General features: G+C 42.4%; 1 protein-coding gene across 5 annotated transcripts in view; it reads left to right on the top strand.

Annotated features, from left to right (window-relative positions):
* The window catches only part of pard3aa (par-3 family cell polarity regulator alpha, a), a 1023559-nt gene that overhangs the window by 732113 nt on the left and 270548 nt on the right, over positions 1-20898 (top strand). For 4 of the 5 annotated variants that reach the window (XM_060922480.1, XM_060922478.1, XM_060922482.1 and 1 more), the window contains 2 exons: positions 1530-1574; positions 13816-14052. In XM_060922480.1, coding sequence (XP_060778463.1) covers positions 1530-1574; positions 13816-14052 — 282 coding nt within the window. The remainder of the gene's footprint in view (positions 1-1529; positions 1575-13815; positions 14053-20898) is intronic. The other variant, XM_060922479.1, reaches the window with a different exon arrangement.

Below are 20898 nucleotides of genomic sequence, written 5' to 3'. Positions count from 1 at the left end.
TTGGCATAAAGTACAATATATTTTGACAACATATATAAATGGTGTCACTAGATAGAGAAATCTTTTAGCTTCAAAATGATATATCAAACATAATTTTTTGACAACGACAAGTATATTAATTTTGCGACCAAAGTCACCTGCCCTTTTAATTTCCGCACGTGATGTCATCGGCAGGTTCCCCTTCTTGTGTACCGTGTGACGTGGCACATATCAGCAATGACGGATAGAACGCGATAAAAATAATACCAATAAATCTAGCTAACTGAAAGATTAACTCAATTTTTCGCAATTTTTTTGGCCCCCATATACGAGGAGAAATGACTCTCTCACTTTGGGGGTTTCCTGGTCTAAAAATAGACCGACACGTGGTACACAAGAAGGGGAACCTGCCGATGACATCACGTTTCACTACCGCGCGGAAATTAAAAGGGTAGGTGACTTTGGTCGCAAAATTAATATACTTGTCGTTGTCAAAAAATTATGTTTGATATATCATTTTGAAGCTAAAAGATTTCTCTGTCTAGTCATGTTGTCATAAAATATATTGTATTTTATGCCAAAGAATACATCCAATGGTGGAATGGCACTTTAAGGTTACAATTGAATATAAAGTGAATATATTCACCTGGGTCTGATCCAGAAACATAAATATTTTTTTCCCTGTCCACAAGAAAACACTGGGAAAATGATGTATAAAATTTCTTCACCACTAAAGGTGTTCTCGTTTTCAGCGACCTTCAGTTATGTTTCTGTGTGGACAGGAGGCCAGAAATGCAAAGGAATAAAAATATATATATATGTGTTCCAAAAAATATCCATGCACATGAGGACTGGGCCTCAGTCAGAGGCTCCTGAGCGTTAATCTCGTCCCCAGAACTACAGTCTTGAGCGGGAACTACCCACCCTACATCACTGATGAGCACCATTTTTATTTTGAACTTTGCACACGTGGATCATTTAAAGGCTCTTTCCACTCCCAGAAAATCACCTGTTCCAAGTTCACTCAAATCAATTTTCCACAAATGGCCTTTACTTTTCCTCCTCAATCATACACATTCTCCTCTCCGTCTGTTCTTGCACGCTTCAGATGAGCAGTATGTACTTTTTTAAACGAGTCTGAGAGCTTTCAAAGATTATGCAGAATTGTGTGCATGCCTGACGCTTTGAATTCTCTCAGATGTGTGAGAAGACGGAGATGGAAGGGGGAAAAAAAAAAAAGGAGGATCGGTTCCACGTCACGCATGGGGCTATGAGTAATCACCTAATGCTTTATAACTTGTCCCCCAGTGAATATGAATGCCTGAGACAGAAGCATGATATCCCATATCTCCATGTGTGTGTTTTGTCCCTTTTTGATTCGTCTCTCTTCCCCCTCCCCCCTCTTTTTCACACTCTTCAATGATTTGCATGCTTCTCCTGACCTTTGGAAATGACACTAATAGAAAGTCAGTTTGTAATACAGCATGGGAACTGGGAATGGTGGAACGTCTTGCACTAACCCAACACAATTGTTTATGCCTCTTTAACAGTAGCTGACGAGATTAACCTCACACCCCGCCCAAACAGGACAGAAGGTAAGACAACCAATCGTTGATGCCCATCACTCCTGCACCACAGTAGGATTGGCTTGTCTCTATGTGCTTGGGCATGCTAGTGCTTAGCGGATTAGCTGGGGTGTTGATTTTTTTTTTTTGCTGTAGTTTGCCACGTTTTTTTTTTTTTTTGCTGTAGTTTTTCAGCATAGAACAAAGCAATGATATTAATGGATTCACTTCCAAAAGTCTTTACCAGGTTAATTTTAATTACAACCCCAAATCAGAAAAAACATTGGAATGGTATGGTAAATGCAAATTTAAAAAAAAAAAAGGAAGCAGTGATTTCTGAATTGACTTTGACTTGTATTTCATTGCAGACAGAATGAACCCGAGATTTTTCATGTTTTGTCTGGTCAACTTCATTTCATTTGTTAATATACATCCATTCCTGGCGGCACGGTGGTGTAGTGGTTAGCGCTGTCGCCTCACAGCAAGAAGGTCCGGGTTCGATCCCCGTGGCCGGTGAGGGCCTTTCTGTGCGGAGTTTGCATGTTCTCCCCGTGTCCGCGTGGGTTTCCTCCGGGTGCTCCGGTTTCCCCCACAGTCCAAAGACATGCAGGTTAGGTTAACTGGTGACTCTAAATTGAGCGTAGGTGTGAATGTGAGTGTGAATGGTTGTCTGTGTCTATGTGTCAGCCCTGTGATGACCTGGCGACTTGTCCAGGGTGTACCCCGCCTTTCGCCCGTAGTCAGCTGGGATAGGCTCCAGCTTGCCTGCGACCCTGTAGAACAGGATAAAGCGGCAAGAGATAATGAGATGAGACATCCATTCCTGTGTTTCAGGCCCTGCAACACATTCCAAAAAAAGTTGAGACGGGGGCAATTTAGGGCTAGTAATGAGGTAAAACAATTAATTAATGATGCAATTTGAGACAGGCGGTTGTACTCGTGACTTGGTACAAAATTAGTATCCAGGAAAGGCCGAGTCTTTGGGGAGGAAAGATGGTCTGAGGATCTCCAGTTTGTCAACAAATGCATGAGAAAATTACTGAAATGTTTAAAAACAATGTTCCTCAAAGAAAGATAGGAAGGGATTTGGATATTTCACCCTCTACGGTGCATAATATCATTAAACGATTCTATTCATCTCGAAGAATTCCAGTGCGTAAAAGGCAAGGGCTCAAGCCTAAGCCGAACACCCGTGATCTCCGATCCCTCAGACATCATCAAGGACCGTCATTCATCTGTAGCTGTTTTAACCACATGGGCTTGGGATTACTTTGGCAAACCTTGAAAAGCACTACAGTACAGAGTTACATCCACAAATGCCAGTTAAAACTTTCCTCTGCAAAAAGGAAGCTTTATGTTAACTGTGTCCAGAAGTGCTGTTGACTTCTCTGGGCTCAGAGGTATCTGGGATGGACCATCACACAGTGGAAATGTATATTGTGGCCAAATGAAGACCAAGGAGCTGGTCATTGACTTTGGGAGGTCCAGACCAAGGTCACAACCAGTTCTGATCAAGGGAGTCGAGGTGGAGGCTGTGGATTCCTGCAAGTACCTCGGGCTGTGGCTGGACTTGCAACACCAACCACCTGTACAGGAAGGGATAGAGCAGACTATACCGTACTTCCTGAGGAGGCTGCGGTCCTTTAACATCTGCAGGAAACTCCTGTGGATGTTCTATCAGTCTGTGGTCGCCAGTGTCCCGTTTTACACCGTGGTGTGCTGGGGGGCAGCACATCCAAGAAGGACACATCCAGGCTGGACAAACTGATCAGGCGGGCCGGTTCTGTGGTCAGCATGAAGCTGGACTCTGTGGTGACGGTGGTAGAGAAGAGGACTATGGACAAAATACTGAACATCATGGACGATGCCAGTCACCCTCTGCACACCGTCATCAGCAACCAGAGGAGCCTGTTCAGTGACAGAATGCTCCTTCCCAAGTGCAGGACGAACAGACTTAAAAACTCCTTTGTCCCTCACGCCATCAGACTGTACAACTCCTCTCTGGGGGGAACAGGAGGACAGAGGACGGGAAGGAGCAGTAGCCTAGCCTGACAAAAAACAATACTGGACAATGTGCAATACCTCTCCTGTTGGACTTTTTTTTTTCTCCCCCTTCCTCTTCCCTATATCTTGTTCTTTTTTTTATATTTGTATATGCAAATACCTAATTTAATTTAATTTATCTAGAAGTTTTCTCTATTTCTATTCTCTGTTTATCCTGTAATGATGCTACTGGAATTTTAATTTCCCTGAGGGAACCCGCCCAAAGGGATCAATAAAGTTCTATCTAATCTAATCTTATGCTCCAGACCAAAGACGGAAAGGACCATCCAGATTGTTACCAGCAACAAGTCCAAAAGCCAGGGTGTGTCATGGTATGGGTTTGTGTCAGCGCCCTTGGCAAAGCTAACTTACTCTTCTGTGTTGGAGCATTAATGCAGAAAAGTAAACTGATATTTTTGAGCAGCATATGCTGCCTTCAAGCCGACGGCTTTCCCAGGGGGATTTCAACAAGACAATGCAAAACCACATTCTGCACACATTACAAAGGCATGGCTGTGGAAGAAGAGGGCGTCTGGTCTTTTTATTTGTCATTTCAACCATATGCGGTTGGTACAGTACACAGTTAAAACGAAACGACGTTTCTCCAGGAACATGGTGCTACATTAAACATCACAGGACTACAGGTCTACGTATAACAACATAGAGTGCAACACTGCAGACAGTAAATGACACAATAGACAAACAATATAAAGTGCAGACACAAGCAACATAAGGTGCAGAGTTGAGTGTGCGTATTGAAGTAGTATACGAAAGGGAATAAATAAATGTAAACCTTGCATGTGCGAGAGACATTGTAAACGTTGTAAGGCAGTCGTGCATTATTGTGCAAAAGATCGCAGTGTGAGCGGTGTGTTCAACAGTCCGTGACGATCAGTCCAGTCCCTCAGAGTCGAGGAGTCTGATAGCATGTGGGAAGAAACTGTTGCAGAGTCTGGCCGTGAAGGCCCAAATGCTTCGGTACCTTTTTTCCAGACGGCAGGAGGGTGAAGAGATCGTGTGGGGTCAGCCACGACGCTGGTGGCTTTGTGGATGCAGCGCGTGGTGTAAATGTCAGTCCCCATTCAAGAATGTGTGGTGAATTTTGAAACGAAAAAAAAATCTGACGACGACGACGACCCTGTACTGTTGCACACCTAAAGACCTGTTTGTAGGAAGAATGGGACAAAATAACACCTGAAACGCTTCATCACTTGGCGTATTCAGTCTCTAAACATCCTTTAAGTGTTGAGAAGAAATGGCGACATTACAAAGCGATGAATGCTTTACCGTCCCAACTTTTTTTTTTTTTAAATGTGTTGCAAGTATCAAAATTGAACGAAGTGTTTATTTTTGATAAAGCAACAAAATTCGTACGGTAAAACATCAAATAATGTGCTGCTGCGTTGTTTTGTATGCAATACAGGTCAAAGATTATTTACAAATCATTGCTTTCAGTTTTTTATTTCAATTTCAACATACCGGGCCAACTTTTTCTGATTTGGGGTTGTATTATTATCATCGTCTGAAAGCTGCATTTGTTTGTGGGTTTTTTTGTTTTTGTTTTGTTTCTGTGTTTAGGAAGTCACTTGAAGTAAATGGTATCAAATTATAGATATTTTCTCTTAGATTGGAATGAGTGCTGTGGTGTTAAATAGCATTTCTGGCTGCAGTTTAGCGGAAGGCAAGGCACACTGCTCACTCGTCTTCAGAGCGCAAGATAGAAGAAAACATTAATTAGCCTGAGAGGTGTTTCAAATGGAAAGAGGAAGGAGGTGTGTGTGTCCTATTCTAGAATTGCAGGCACATTTCAAGTGTTGACTCTGTTATACCCTGTCCACACTAGCAACTATACCGGTACTGTAGCGGTATAACTATCGGTACGAAGCCCACAAATGTATGGGTTTCGTACCGGTACAGTATCGGTACTGTAGCGCTTCGCTGTAGTGTGGACAGATGAAGCGGTTCTGTATCGATACAAATATAATGCGCAAGCGCAAAGTCACACACCTCAATCGATGTCTTCGCTGAATAAAATAGTGAAGAACGGAGATTCGTTTTCTTTGTTTCTTTCTCAACTGCCTTGCGCGTTTTATACGATTCGACTGAATAAATGACCACCAGAAATACAGACTGTACACTGACAACAAAAAGCACACACACGTTGTTTCATCCGTACGGAAGCCGAGAGAGGCCCTTCATATAATCCTTTTTTTTTTTTTATTATTCACCTTGTTATCCCGAGATAACGACATAATTAATTCAGGATCTCAAGAAAACAACACAACTAATTCGAGATCTCGAGAAAACAACACAACTAATTCGAGATCTCGAGAAAACAAAACCGTTATTTCGAGATCTCGAGAAAACAAAACAATTATTTCATGATCTCGAGTAAACAGCTGAGAAATGGTTCATTCAGGTGCGCCAAGAGACTTGTGATGTGCTGACTTTGGGGCTATTTCTCATTCTGTATAGACACAACTTTGGTCATTAGAATGTCTGGAATAACCGATCACCTAATAAGGCAGTATTTTGATCAGGGGTTGACACAGGGAGAGACTGCATTAAGTCTTTTAATAAGGGATCATTTCAAAATGAGTCCGCGGCACCTCCGCAGAAGACTGGCCCGGCTTCGTCTCTACCGACGGAGATACAGTGATCCAGCTGAGATCATGAAATAATCATTTGTTTTGTCGAGATCACGGAATAACGGATGCCATATATTCTCGGAAGGAAGTTACTCGGTAACCACGGAAACATTTCGCGCACGCGCATTTCAACTACCGTCAAAGAAAACCGCAAACATTTCTCACTAGTGTCACTAAACTGTACTGGTATACTTTGTATCGATACAGTTATACCACTTTCGTACCGGTATAAGTGTGAACACAGCATGTGTCATCATCAGCTCTGTTGTCGTTAAACTGGGCCATCCATTAACAAACCTGACGATAACAGAGTTGACATTTCCCACCATTTTGTGTCTTAACTCCACATGCTAACCTCAAACTAGCGACCACGTGGCATGTACCAAAACAGAATTTTATGGATTTTAATCATGTTATTGTCTTTAAAAAAAAAAAAAAAACGAATGAGAGATTCACTGCAATATCACAATAACAGATTTGACAAATAATTAATCTACTGTTGGCGTATCCTCAAGATTTTGTTCGAATTATTGAGAGAAGAAACATAACACATCTCACCACCTTTCTGAAGTTTCCCGCCAGAGGAAGTGACGTCTCTCGGTGCAGGTGTCATACGTATTATTAAAAATCTTTGTGGATTTTATGCGGCTTTATAACAGAGTCGACGAGAACATTGGGACGGATAAATAATTTTTTTTTTTTTAAATGACTGAAATTTCACATAATCCAGAAAATAGACTTTCTGTGCAATTGATTTTATAACAGTTAATAGAATAAGCCGGGGGCGGCACGGTGGTGTAGCGGTTAGCGCTGTCGCCTCACAGCAAGAAGGTCCGGGTTCGAGCCCCTTGGCTGGCGAAGGCCTTTCTGTGTGGAGTTTGCATGTTCTCCCCGTGTCCGCGTGGGTTTCCTCCGGGTGCTCCGGTTTCCCCCACAGTCCAAAGACATGCAGGTTAGGTTAACTGGTGACTCTAAATTGACCGTAGGTGTGAATGTGAGTGTGAATGGTTGTCTGTGTCTATGTGTCAGCCCTGTGATGACCTGGCGACTTGTCCAGGGTGTACCCCGCCTTTCGCCCGTAGTCAGCTGGGATAGGCTCCAGCTCGCCTGCGACCCTGTAGAAGGATAAAGCGGCTAGAGATAATGAGATGAGATGAGAGTAAGCCCCAAAAAACAGATTGTTGGACTGAATCACGTCATGTTTATTCAAGTTGAAGAAATGAATCAGGAGTCGAAGACGGCCAATAATGTGGGGGGAGTCATTTTTTAGTTCATGTTTTATGGATAAATTGGGTCTAAAATGTACATCAAGCATTGCTATTGGTGAAAGTTTGTCATAATTTGCATTATTGTTCAAAACCGGTTCAATAAAGATTTACTTTGTGGAAAAAAACAAAAGGTTTATATATATATATAAAATATGAGCGAGAGTATATATAATATGCCACATGCTAGGGGGCTTTGCTTGGATTCCATTTTGAAATAAAGACCCTCAAATGCAGGCAAGCCTGTTAGACTGCAATTAATCCATCACTGTCAAATGGCTGAAGTTATGCACTGTAGTCACAGCGCAGGGAAAACGCATGTCCTGGCCAGCAGGAGTCCAGGCGAAGCCCTGGGTAGAGTTCAGCCATGCAGAAAAGTATTCTGCAACAAACATAGAGCACTGCCAAGAATTGTGGCTGAGAACCAAATTGACTGACTCTCGTGTAGGCCATGGTGCTCAAATGGATGGTGTTTTCATGAAGAACAGCTTTATATACGTACTAACAGTTTTCAAGCCGAAGGAATTGAGCTCAGTTTCCACACCTGGAACTTATTCTCTTGGTTAAAATACCTTGAGCAGTATTAAATGTCCTTAACACTCATCAAAACCACAAAAGGTTCTTCTCTCTGGAACGTGCACGCTGCACTTCTGGTGTCCTGGCTTCTAGTCATATAGCAGCAGAACACCTGGAAGTATTCAGACTCCCTCAGCATCTCCACAACCCCATGCTAGTTTATGTTCAGTTGTAAAATTAACTGGCCCACAATCACGGCAATGAATAAGCCACCATAACCTACGCGGTGTTCTGAGCTAATGAACTGTGTGTCCTTGTGGTTTGGTAAGGTAAGTGAATCCACATGGTTCAGTTCAGCTGAGGTACAGATTACAGCTCAGGTTCAGGTTTGTGAGAACAGGAATCGGAGGGATGCTGCGAGCGTGATGTTATTAGATGCAATTGCCCTGCGACGATTCAGCAGATCCTGCCCTGTCACTAATGGCATTGCGGTAATGGTACATAGGAGTGTTGTAAGTGATTGAGCTCGGCCATCAGAAGTTAATTAGGACAGGTGTAAAGAAGCGGGGGGGAAAAGCTGTTTTCTGGTGCGTTAATGATTCTGAACAGGCTGGCACAGCAGCTCGGGCAACCCCAGGGCCCCTTCACCCTTACTGGGGTAAGGGAACATGATTTCCCCTGACCAACATGGAGCTATTCTTAGCTTAATCAACCTTTTCCAGATACTCTTCGAATCTCAACTGGCTGAATAAATTACATGCGTCCATGTATACATGCACACCACAATAGTATTACATATTGCCTTGAGTAATGGCCTTTAGAAGAAACGTCGGAGTCATGCTAATGAGGTAGCTGCCGTGACCCTTACATTAACCGCTGACAGATTATTCATGACGCTTGTGATACCCGCTTTTAACATTTAATGATGATCGTGCCGCATCACCGAATTGTCCTAATCAAAAAGACGTGGGGAGTTTTTCTTATCAAAGTCTGCACTATATTTTTATTACAACTGTAATATTGCAGGGATGCTGCTTTGTCTAGGTGTCTTACGTGCTCTCTGTTTCCAACCTGAGCAGAGGGATCGAGAAGGAAGCCATGTTTGGGTTGGTGAAACCTTTGTACCTTGTTTTTATCTTCTCCTATTCCCCAAGAGTGACGGCAAGCTCTGTATTAGATATGTGATCGGAATCGTGATCTAGTCCTGCCTTTTGAAAGATGCTTGTCAAACGCCTGAAATTTCCAAGAAGGGAAAAAAAAAAACTAGTGAGCGAGAACAATTACCAGCTTTTCTTTTATTTATGCTCTTCACTCTGATGTGACAGCGCTGGAGCTCTTAATGCGGAATGTCAAATGGGCTCAGCGGGATGATCATTCCGAGATTTTGAGTAAAGCAGATGCCATTTGCATTTCTTCAAACTGTAGCAGCCGCCGAGGCTTCATTTGCCTTATCCTATCGTGTTTGGCACGCATGCTGCTCCCGTGATCTGGACGAAAAGGCCTGCATGTAAGCTTGAAAAGTGTCTCATTTATGTGGTATTCGGAGTATCTTGATCAAGTCTGCTGGCAGGGCAATACTGCTTGGATGCAAGCCGGAATTTCTTGCATGCTTTTTCATCTTGATGCAGCTCTCCAGTGTCCTTCATTATAAAAGAAAGATCCTTTGGAAAATGAACGAAGCTCGTCGCTTGTGCAGTTGTGTAAATACGATGGATTTTCCTATAAGTTCGGCTCAGTAATCAACCGTGCGCCATGAAATTGGTTGCGTTTGAAAGGCTGGTGTTTTTATTCAGTAGCATGTTGACCACACTGGCTGTTTATTGACCTGTTTACACACGGTCATTTGATGTGGTTAAAATATCCAGGATTTTTTCATACACTTTCAAACATCCATTTGAACCAGATTCATTCTAATCTCTTTGAAACCACTTTGAGGTTCGAGAAGGATGTTTTTGCCAGATGTTATCCATTCGTCTTGCGTCTGACAACCAAATCTCCTTCCAGTTATGTCACCTCATTTCATACATGATCCATGACTGCCTAAGCTGTTGTACACAACAAAAATGGTTGGTTTTGAGATCATTTGCATATTGGATGATAAAATTGCCTGTCAAATTTCAGTCTAGCTAACTGGAGACATATTTGAGGAGTGCAAATGTGGTTTTAAAAAATTCTTATCAGGATGTTAATGTTAAATGTCCAGGTGTAAATGGAGACCATGAGTCCTTCATGTGCATTACGAGTCATATTTATTTAGCCTAGTAAACTAGACCCACCCGCCTAGCGGCCAAAAATATTTTTGCCTAGCGAGTGGGTCTAGCCTCGCACCATATAAACAAAAACACCCCGGGCATCAAATCGTGCCCGCCAATCACAACACAAGGTTTTTGTTTGGATTCTTTGGGTGGGCTTTTGCAGGAGTGACGACAAAGCTGCGTGACGCTGGAGAAAGCGCAACAGGAAAGATGGCTACGGCTAGTGAACAGCGCGCGTTTGACTCCGCTTTGGAATCAGTTTTAGAAGAATTAGACTTGGAGTTTTCGTTGAAACATGAGCAGGAAGAGGCTCTCCGCTCATTCCTTTTCAAGAAGGACGTTTTCGCCGTTTTGCCGACCGGCTATGGCAAAAGTCTGATCTACCAGCTGGCTCCGCTCGTAGCCAAAAGGATGGGGCTAGTTTGTGCAGTACGAAGAATTAATAAACAGCTTTGAAACATTACTTTTTGATCGTTTCTTATTTTCCCGTTATTTTAAATTTAAGGGAAATTATTTCACCAAACACCACTAAATAAAAACTCTCAAAAACAGTTTAAGCAAACCTTTGAAAAACACTTGAAAAAAATAAGTGTATGTTAAGTATGTGGTACAGACTCCAAACTTGTGGTCATTATCTCCAAACTTCTTAATATCTAGAACCTGTTTATTAATTAATACGCATTTTGAAAAATTATTTATTTCAAGGCCTCCCCCACTGCTTTCTGTCGCTCTGACTATGTCACAGTCACTGTTGCGCTGATTGGTCAGAGCGTTGGCCTATACGCACAGAGACAGTTTGAAAGACAGCGGGTTGTTCCTCCTACACCCGTCGGAAATGTCTACGGATCGAGGCCAGACTAAATATTCACATTTAGTCTGGCTTGCCAGGCTAATATTTATTCGCATTTATTCCAAAATGATGGTTGGCATTGACACTGCTGTAGATTTTCTGATTTAATTTATTTGTCGCATAGTTCACATAATTTGTGATAGGGAAAGCATACAGGGCAATTGATTGATTTTCAACCCCTTTGTATGTTTGGCATAGATTTTTTTTTTTTTTTTTTTACTCCGGATGCCCTTCCTGATGCAACCCTCCCCAATCTTTCCGGGCTTGGTTAGTATGCGCTGGCTTGCGCAACCCCAGTGGTTGGGTATTTTTACCTAGGAAACCAGAGCACCTGGAGGGAACCCACACAGACCCGTCGGCCGTGAGGTTCGAATCCGGAACCTTCTTGCTGTGAGGCGACGGTGCTAACGACTCCACCACCATGCCGCCCAAACGGAGCTCAGTGTTGATGCTCTGGGTAAAGAATCAGTAATCCACGTCAATTTTATATCTCCTTTCTATCCTCATTGTGATAGAAGACTGAGCTGATCTTTCCAGCACGAGCACAGTAATGTTTTATCAGAACCAGATTGGCAGAAGACAATCCCACATTCCACATCTCGCCTGAGGTCAGAGGTCATCTTCACACCCCCTGACCCATTTTTGTTTGCACTGACTTCATCTAACTGAGAACATTCTGTGGAATCATTCTTTTCCAGCGCTGAATGCAGGAAGAGCTGCTGTGCTTTGGGTCTGGTTTGCTTGATTCAAGGATCAAGAGCAGATTCGCTGCATCTAAAGCTAACGATGCTTACGAAAGAATGACGGTAACGGTTCCTTTGTGGATTAGTCCACTTCTCCAGTCAGCATGCTCCTTCCTGTGACCAAATTACCAGCACTGATTCTACACTTGGAGCAGACATCTACCCTACGATGCTGCTGAAGTGGTGTTCAGGCAGACTAATAGATTTCAAACTATTTTCACCAGGTGATTGGGAGTTTATTTTGCGCGGCAGATCTCTGTTTTGTTTCACGTCTTTCAACCCGGAGAGCCGCTGCGAGCTCATCAGCCACCGAGCATGCTCCATTTAGTCTGCTGAAAATGAGCCGAGACCCTTGGTAGAAAGGAAGGCGCAGCAATTTGGGAGGTGAGAAAGAAGACCATGCGGTTTAAAAGCACGAGAGCGCGAGTAAGTGATTGACGGTTGTGTTTACACAGAACGTCACCATATGTTTGACGATCCATTTTCGACTGAAATCCAGGCGATCTTTGAGAACCTGAGCTCCTCGTAGTTCAATCTGAGGAAACCCCGCCTCCTACCAAATAGCCAAAAAACAGCTTTTGAGGGAAAATAACGATGGGCGTCCAACGACATGCTGGTTATGGGCCGCTGTTCGTATGGCACGTCCGCACTGACATAATGAAATACCGAGGTCTCGCTTCACGAAGCTACTCTCAACAAAAACCAGCAGCCACTGGAAAAAAAGTAATTCTGGTTGTCTCGTGAGCTGTGTTGGCTTTAAACAGAAGGAATGATGGCTGGAGCTGCAGCTCCGTAGGCCGTGTGGGATTTTCTACATCAACAGCTCTACTGTTTGACCTACCATGCTTCATGGGAGGAATGGCACTTCTATCAACTCTGTCAACAAACAAAAAGAATAGGCCTGGCTGCGGTCCTTTGAGTCGAAGCCTTCTGTCATTCGTGCCATGTATATTTATATATTTATATATCATTTGCATGTTAATTATGTTAGCTTGCATAATGAGGATCCCTTACGCTGTACATATCAATGAGATGTAGTCAAACGGACCAGTAGCTCTGCCCAATTCCTGCTCCTCCTTGAGGTGCATACCGTACCGTACGCTGTTGATAGATACCCTTTGCCTTTGTGTGCGTTTCTTCTTCATTTTGCAAATTTGTGTGAGTTATTGTGTAAGCTGAAAACATTTATCTTATCCCCAGCACACAGGTGGCTCAGGGAGTGCGTGTTTGGCAACTGATCCATTTACATATACCTACACACACACACACTGATCGTAGATCCGACCAACCAAGTAGTCCTGCTTGCTCATTGTATCTCCCGGCTCAGGCATCTCTGCAGAGCAGGATTAATGCCCTGTCTCTGCTAGAAGTTGTTCTAAGTTGGAGCATTGTGTTTCCGGAGGGCTTTTGGTGGACCCAGCCAATAGATCATGCAGTGTGTTAGGAGCATGAGAAGGTTGAGCAAGGAGGAACAGCGAGGGAGGCCCTCGGTATGGACGTATTGAATGGACTAGATTTTGTCTGTTTAGTCTGTTCTTTTATTCTCCTTAGCTTCTAAATCTCCGCATCCCTTTCTCTCTTTCTCTCAGCCACGCACCAAAGATAATGGGCTTCAGGCTTGTGCCATACATCAGTGCCTGTAGTCTCACTTTCTGTATTTCTCCCTCTGTGTTTTGCTTCTCTGCAGCTGCTTCTCTCAAGTGTTTATATACTTTACAGCCTTATAAAATGAGACGGGCATATTTACAAATTAAGATAAAAGGTGCTAAAGAACCTCAAGAGCTTGAAGAAAAGTAAGCATAGCGATGAGGAGAATTTCCATATTCTCGTCTCTTATCTCCAGCCAAGGGAGCATTTGGTTTAAAAGATGTCATTTTGATGCCCCCGTTTTAAACGTGGAGGAGCACTTTTATTACTATTTTGGGTTAAGTGCACTCTCTCTTATCCTAAGGTAACTCCACAAGAGATGTAGGACCCAATCTGGGCCTGAAGAAGTCCAGCTCTCTGGAGAGTCTCCAGACAGCCGTGGCAGAGGTGACGCTCAACGGGGACGTCCCGTTCCACAGGCCTCGTCCCAGAATAATCCGTGGACGTGGTTGCAATGAGAGCTTCCGCGCGGCTATCGACAAATCCTATGACAGACAGGCCGTGCCGGGCGATGAAGAGGAGGACGAAGGCATGGAGACATGTAAGTGTTGGGACAATTGCATTTTCGACAGGATTGTTTTAGTTTCTTCAAGATTAACAAAACCCCAAAATAAACTCCTTTATACTGACAGATAATGTCCATACAAGACATGTCCGAGTGTTCATATTTGTACCTGTATACTGTGTACGGATTTTATTTTAAAAGAAAAACAATGTCCCTGAGTGCTGACATCTTACCCCCTGTTTACATTATTTCGAATCAGCAGATCATCAGATTAACGTTTTTAAAACGGTTCGCGCGCACACACAAAATTTCTGTGCCCGCAACAAAACCGTTCCCCGTGCACACAGCAACGCCAATACACGGATACGCTAATCACATGACTAATTAGACGGCACGTCACATGATCCCAGTGCATATCGGGCATGCGCAAGTCACTCACCACTTGCAAGTGGAAGGATGTCGTTGTAAAAAATGAAGTATGCCAGTCTGTTATCGGCGGTACTGGTACTCCAATGACGCCTTTTTTACACCGTGTATGGCCTTCGTGTTTATGCTAGAAGGATCTAACAGTGTTCGGTACACTCTTCACCTCGCAGAACGGCCGTTTTTTGCGATTACAACAAGACTATTTAGTGCTACGGTAACCAACACACTTCCTGTATTGCTCATTCACTTAATGACTTCCTCAACACACTTCCTGTATTGCTCATTCACATGACCAACGTGGCATGACCAACGCCAGCGAATCAGGAAGGTGGATGTCACAGTGACGTTGTCCAATGACGACGTCAGCTAGAGCTCAGCACTGCGTATCCTCGTTCCTCAATGTTTACACAGCACCGGATCAGATACGTACTGGGTTGAATACGTGGGCCCTGGCGGATTCAAACTCTTCCGCCTGTGGAGTCGTTTTCCGGCGTTTTAATGTGCACGGACAGTGCATCTGCAACGAAAACGATATGGATACGGTCTAATGTAAACACCACCTTACACTCTCCGAGGTTCAAATACATGATTAATGAGCCGAGAGGATCTAGTGGATACATCGCTTCTAAATTGTTGTAAACGACCCTAAAGATGCCTAAAGTGAAGCGTTTGGGTGTAAAAATAAGCCTGATCGTTGATCATTTTGCGTGACGTGCTTTTGTTTGTTTTTATTCACTGAGAAAAGCGACCGTTTTAGACAAGAATCGTGTTGCTATGACGGTGGGATTGTTTGCTCGTATCTGTGTCAGTACTGTGTATGCGTTATCTAGCCAAGTGAGATGTAAACTTCATAAAAGTGAAGTCTGTTGATTCGTGGATTTTATTACCAGTAAAAATTACATGGTTCCAGAAAATTTCTGATTTAGATTTTTAGAATTAGAAGCCTTTATTTGTCACATATACATTATAGCACAGTGAAATTCATTCTCTGTATTTGACCTATCTGAAGCAGTGAACATGCACACACACATGCAGAGAGCGAGAGAGCGTGTGCAGTGGTGCCTGGGGATTTTTTTTTTTTAAAGCGTTAGAAGCCTTTATTTGATGGCTCTGTGTAACGAAGGTGAACAGCGTACTAGTGAGCCAGTTACCTCACAAGCAGATATCTGGTTTTGCTGTAAATGCAAGCCTATTTTTAGCAATATCCTCACTTTTAAAACGGATAAATCGTTATGAAGTTTTAATTTTTATTTAAATGTGCGGAAGGCACGTCAGGGCACTTGATTGGCAAACGATGTTTATTTTTGGGTTGTATTTGACTTTAAATACCAGGTTCTGGACTTTTTGTTCCTATAAAAAAGGATACCATGATATCAGATACTCCATTCGTTGAATTTAACACTTTTGATATCAGATGTAGCCGCCATGAGAAAGAGAAATCATTCCACTGGCGTGAGGAATTTCTCCATCCCTATCTAGGTCAGGCTTCCCCTTCCAGAGTCCACAGCCAATCAGCGTCTGCTTCACTCCCATATTACTATTCATATCAGCACTGTCCGAGCGAGCTCTAAGATGGTCCCTGCTGTCTGTTTTCCTCCGCCGGGGACTCCTCATTCTCATCTTCCTCTTAATGCTTTTAGACTTGAAGCAATCGGGAAACCTTTGTCCTGTTTACTGGCAGAAACAGTTTGCCCTTCATTTCTCCTTGCAGTCCGTAACGAATAGCGCAGCAGCCTTTTTTTATTTATATTCCAGCTATTATGGCTGTCCTTGTTGAACATTTATCTTTATATCCCGTGATAAAATTTTAGCTGGACTGAAATAACTTTGTTCTGAGTGCATGTGTGGAAAACAGCGCTGCTGGCCGGCGACTCTTTGTCCTCCTTTTCGTCGGAGTCTGTCCGATCTGGTGTTTCATTACTCACAGTCATGTTTTTGGCAGCCAGACAGAGCTGTCAAACAAGCCAGACCAGGTAATAACAACACCTTGCCGCAGGAGCCTCGTTGTTCTCCATTAAAAGCATCTATTCAACAGGGTAGAGACATTACTTTAATAAAAAAGGCAAATAATTTTCCCCGAGCTGCTTTGTTCTGCTGTGTTGTTTCTGCATGCCACTAAATACCGTCTTATCTTTCCCCGAGAGAAACGAGGGGCAATAGATTCTGCCACAAAGGTATATTGCATTTCTGTCGTCCTGATATTCAAATAAGTCAAATGCATTTTTCAATTTAGATAAAAGCAGCTTGCCTGTGTCTGTCCCTGAGGTTAATAGTCAGAGTTGACTGATAAGGGCAGGCATTCTTTCTTCACGCTGACTTTTATTTACATAAAATCCCACATCATCTGGGGAAAAAATGTGTCAGCAGCAGATATCCTGCCAAGAAGAAGAGAAGATTTGAGCTGGGGATTTTCTCTGTTCTGCACTTCTAAAAGAGCAGACGCCTCTTCGGTGTTGTATTTCAAGCAGAATGACAATTTCATGAATTGATCCATGACTTGGAAGGGAAGAAATAAACACCTCGCAGGATCAAAGTGGGGAGGTTAATGACGGGCCGTCAAAACGTTTATTTCGCTCTTGTACAGCAGATAAGTTTTAATTACTCTAACCCGCGTCTTTTTTTCTTTTTTTTCTTTTGCAGTCAAATGACAAGCTCGGAATGGCTGCTTAACTTGCTGTGATGGCTGTTTTGATGGAAACTCTATTGATCTGCTGAAGCTGCTTTGACTTCAGTGTTGCATCTCTTTTGTCTGCCTAATGAGCAGTGTTTGGGAAATGAAGGGTCCAATTTATACCTCTCATCAATCCCCCCCCCCCACTCTGTTCCTTTCTGTTTCGGTTCCATCTTTGTCACGACCAGATTGAGTTTTTGTGGGTGTGTGATAATGACAGGCTGAGTGCTTGCCTACACACACACACACACACACACACACACACACACACACACACACATGCAGATTCACTCATCTGGCCCCCCAGGAGGCCTGAGCGATTACCATCTCCTGTGTGTTATCTGAGACTGCATCATTAGGAGCTGCAGAAATTAGCACGCTCCTATAATCTCACAGCCTGGTTTTAATTGCCAGATGCAGCTCATCCATGTAGCTACACCGCCTTTGCACTTAGCAGTGCGATAAGCTTGCACATACACACACGGGAAATGAAAGAAACAAGTGATAAAAGCGGTATCAACTCAAACATAGTTAGTGTTATCTTCCAAACTGTTAAAGGGATTTAGAGAGAGGGGGGGGGGGGGGGGGGAAAGTACTGCATAACTAAAAAGATTTCCGCCTGCTATTCCTGTCGTATGGCATTTCACGGCCAGTTTTCACTTTCCTCTGGGAAGGGTGAAGAAAATATTGAAAACTTCAAAGAAAGAAAACAACATTGAACATAGCGACCTTGTTCCTTTTACAGTCTCATCTCGCTAGAAAACAAATCCACCTTGGCTGCCTCATTGTTTTCTCAGATTGGTTTTTCTTTCCGCTTTTAATCGTTCTCCTTCCTTCCTTCCTTTTTTTTTTTAAAGATATGAATAAACTGTAATCACACATCTACCATCAGGTGCATTGTGATATTATAATGTCTCTAGCACTCCTAAGATTTATGCTAAAGCACTTAGCATAATTAGCAGCTGCATCTTTCTCCCCCTCCTTTGCTCATTCAGAGTTGATTTAAACTTACAATTACTGACAGATTAATTGCATTAGATACAGCAGGGCATCCAGCATAGAAATTGCAGCTATAATCAGACTGATGGTGAAATGAAAATTAGCTCATTTACTTCATTCCAATTGTGATTAAAATGGTATTTTATATGCGCCATTGCTGGTATGCGGGAAAGGGATGAAAAATGCAAGTTGTAGGATAAGCACATGCTATGTAGCAGTAATTTAGCATATAGTCAGAAATTTATTTATTTTATTTTATTTTTTTCATTTTAGTGACTTTATCAAGACTGAAACTGGATCCACAACCCAATTCCAAAAAAGTCAGGACGCTGTGTGAACTGTAAATAAAAACAGAACGTGATAACTTGCAAATCACGGAAACCGCTTTCTGCACATGTTAAAACTGCACGGCTTCATTGTAAAAGAGTCCAGGTGCTAAACTGGCCTGCCTGCAGTCCAGACCTGTCTCCAATTTAAAATATTTGGCGCGTTATGAAGCGCAAAATATGATGATGAAGACCCCGAACTGTTGAGCAACTGAAATTGTACATCAGGCAATAATGGGACAACATTTCTATTTCAAAACTGCAGCAATTGGTCTCCTCAGTTCCCAAACATTTACAGAGTGATGTTAAAAGTAGAGGTGATGCAACACAGTGGTAAACATGCCCCTGTCCCAACTTTTCTGAAACGTGTTGCTGACATCAAATTCAAAATGAGCATATATTTTAAAAAAAAAAACAATAAAATGTCTCATTTTCGACATTTCCAAAACATCCAAAACATTTCCAAAAGACATGTTGTCGAAATGTCTCATTTCGACAACATGTCTTTGGACTATTTTCAATTAAATATAGGGTTTCCGTGATTTTGCAAATCACATTCTGTTTTTATTTACATTACATTTACATTAAAGCATTAATGTATGAGACGTAAGCTTTTGATTCAAATTAATCTCCATAAGATAATTGTATTTAAAAAAAAAAAAAAGACGGTTAGCAAAGCAGCTCTGCTGTACCACTGATGTCTTCAAAGATGTCATCTTTGGGGACTCCAGTATATTACCACTTCTTAATTGTGTTCAGAGAGCTGAAAATCAGTCAAATGAGTTACTACTGAAGTAGAACTATCCTCGAAAGAGACGCATGGTCCTACTTCAGCTATACAGTTCCACGCAAACTAGACAAGATTGAAAGGAGAAGCGATGGCTTTATGCTATATGAGGCGTTTTGCTGGCATGGTTTTGGTTCACTTCTCCATGGAAATATTACTTCGCTTTGATCAGTGAATAAGGTGAACTTAATTAATATAGAGCTAGATCCAAAGCTCAGCTTCTTTCATTCTGTTAATAAGTGTGAAAGGAGAGCAGCACTGTGTAAAGACTCCAGAGAGCCAGTCACCTTCTTACTCTCTGACCTGACTGCTACAGCTGAATGGTCAGTGAAGGAAGAAGAAACAGACGCTGCAAGTTTTGTCCGAGATGTCTAAGTTGCTTGTGTAAAGGCTGGCTTTTATATATATATATATATATATATATATATATATATATATATATATATGTATATGTGTGTGTATATATATGTATGTATATAAATGTTATTTACCAGCTGGGAGGTCCGTATGGTGAAATACTGTGACCGAGGTCTTGAAAGTACTGAGCGAGGCCCTCTGGGCCGAGGTCAGTATTCAAGGCCGAGCTCACGGTATTTCACCATACGGACCGACCTTAAGCTGGTAAATAATATATTTATTTTTTTCTTTACCAAATTCTAACAGAAAACGAGAGCGCCCGAAAGGGAAAACCGAGCCGAGCCGCCATTTTGAATCCTCATTCACGGCTGTAATGCAAATGGCTTCCTCCTCGGTATACAAGTGCACTTCCATGGCAGGAAAAAAAACTACATTTTGCCGCCTATGTCGTCCCCTATTTATACAAATAGGAGTCATTCAGGATTCAGCCATGTTTTTGCTCGGCGTTAGCAACAGTTAGAGGTTTTTAGCTTTCTCCTGAAATGTTTTCTTTTATTTCTTCTTCCTCAGGGTAGTAAAACTCGCTTTCGCTGTGAACACTGTCGTTATCGCTATCCATGCTGTAAAATTAATGCTATTCTCCTGAGAAATGTGAAAATACATGTTGACAAAAATTGCTACCATGTTTGTTTGTTGTTGTGAACGAGCGAGTCGCCAGAGGTCCGTAACCGGGGTCCGTACCGTAGGATACGGACCCACTCGCCAGCCAATCACAGCGCAGGATTTGATGGAAACCGCACCGTGAAAAAAAAAAAAAAACTTTTTAACTGAGCACGAGGTCTTTACAGGAAAACATCAGACCAATGGCTCGGTCCGTACAAAAAGACCTCGGTCCGATATTTTCCCGTAAAGACCGAGCAAGCGAGGTTAATAAGGACTTTATTCTATTGGCATTTTTAAATTCTAAGATGAAAATGGACGGTCATTATAATGAGGTGTGACGCTGCTTTCTTTCAGTCACATCATATTTGTACCGTAGTTGAGTCACGCTTGCAGAATAAATGACTAGCAGTTTCAAAACTGAATTTCTGTTAGCGGTTAATGGTTTCTGAATGCTCTTCGTCACTCATTTCTTGAATAACTTGGTGATTCTTGTTTGTCTTTTGTGTTTCGGACGTTTTTGATCCTGTTTTGATTTCCAGTTAATCTTTTTTTTGTCATTTTGTTTGTTTGTTTTTCCCAACATTGAAAGCTGACGCCTTGGAAAAAAAGTCCGTATTCGTCCACGGGCATTACAGGAAAATACTGCCCGCCAA

Source organism: Neoarius graeffei, chromosome 5 (genome assembly GCF_027579695.1).
Source record: "Neoarius graeffei isolate fNeoGra1 chromosome 5, fNeoGra1.pri, whole genome shotgun sequence".
Lineage (NCBI taxonomy): Eukaryota > Metazoa > Chordata > Actinopteri > Siluriformes > Ariidae > Neoarius > Neoarius graeffei.
This window is presented reverse-complemented; position numbering and strand designations above follow the sequence as displayed.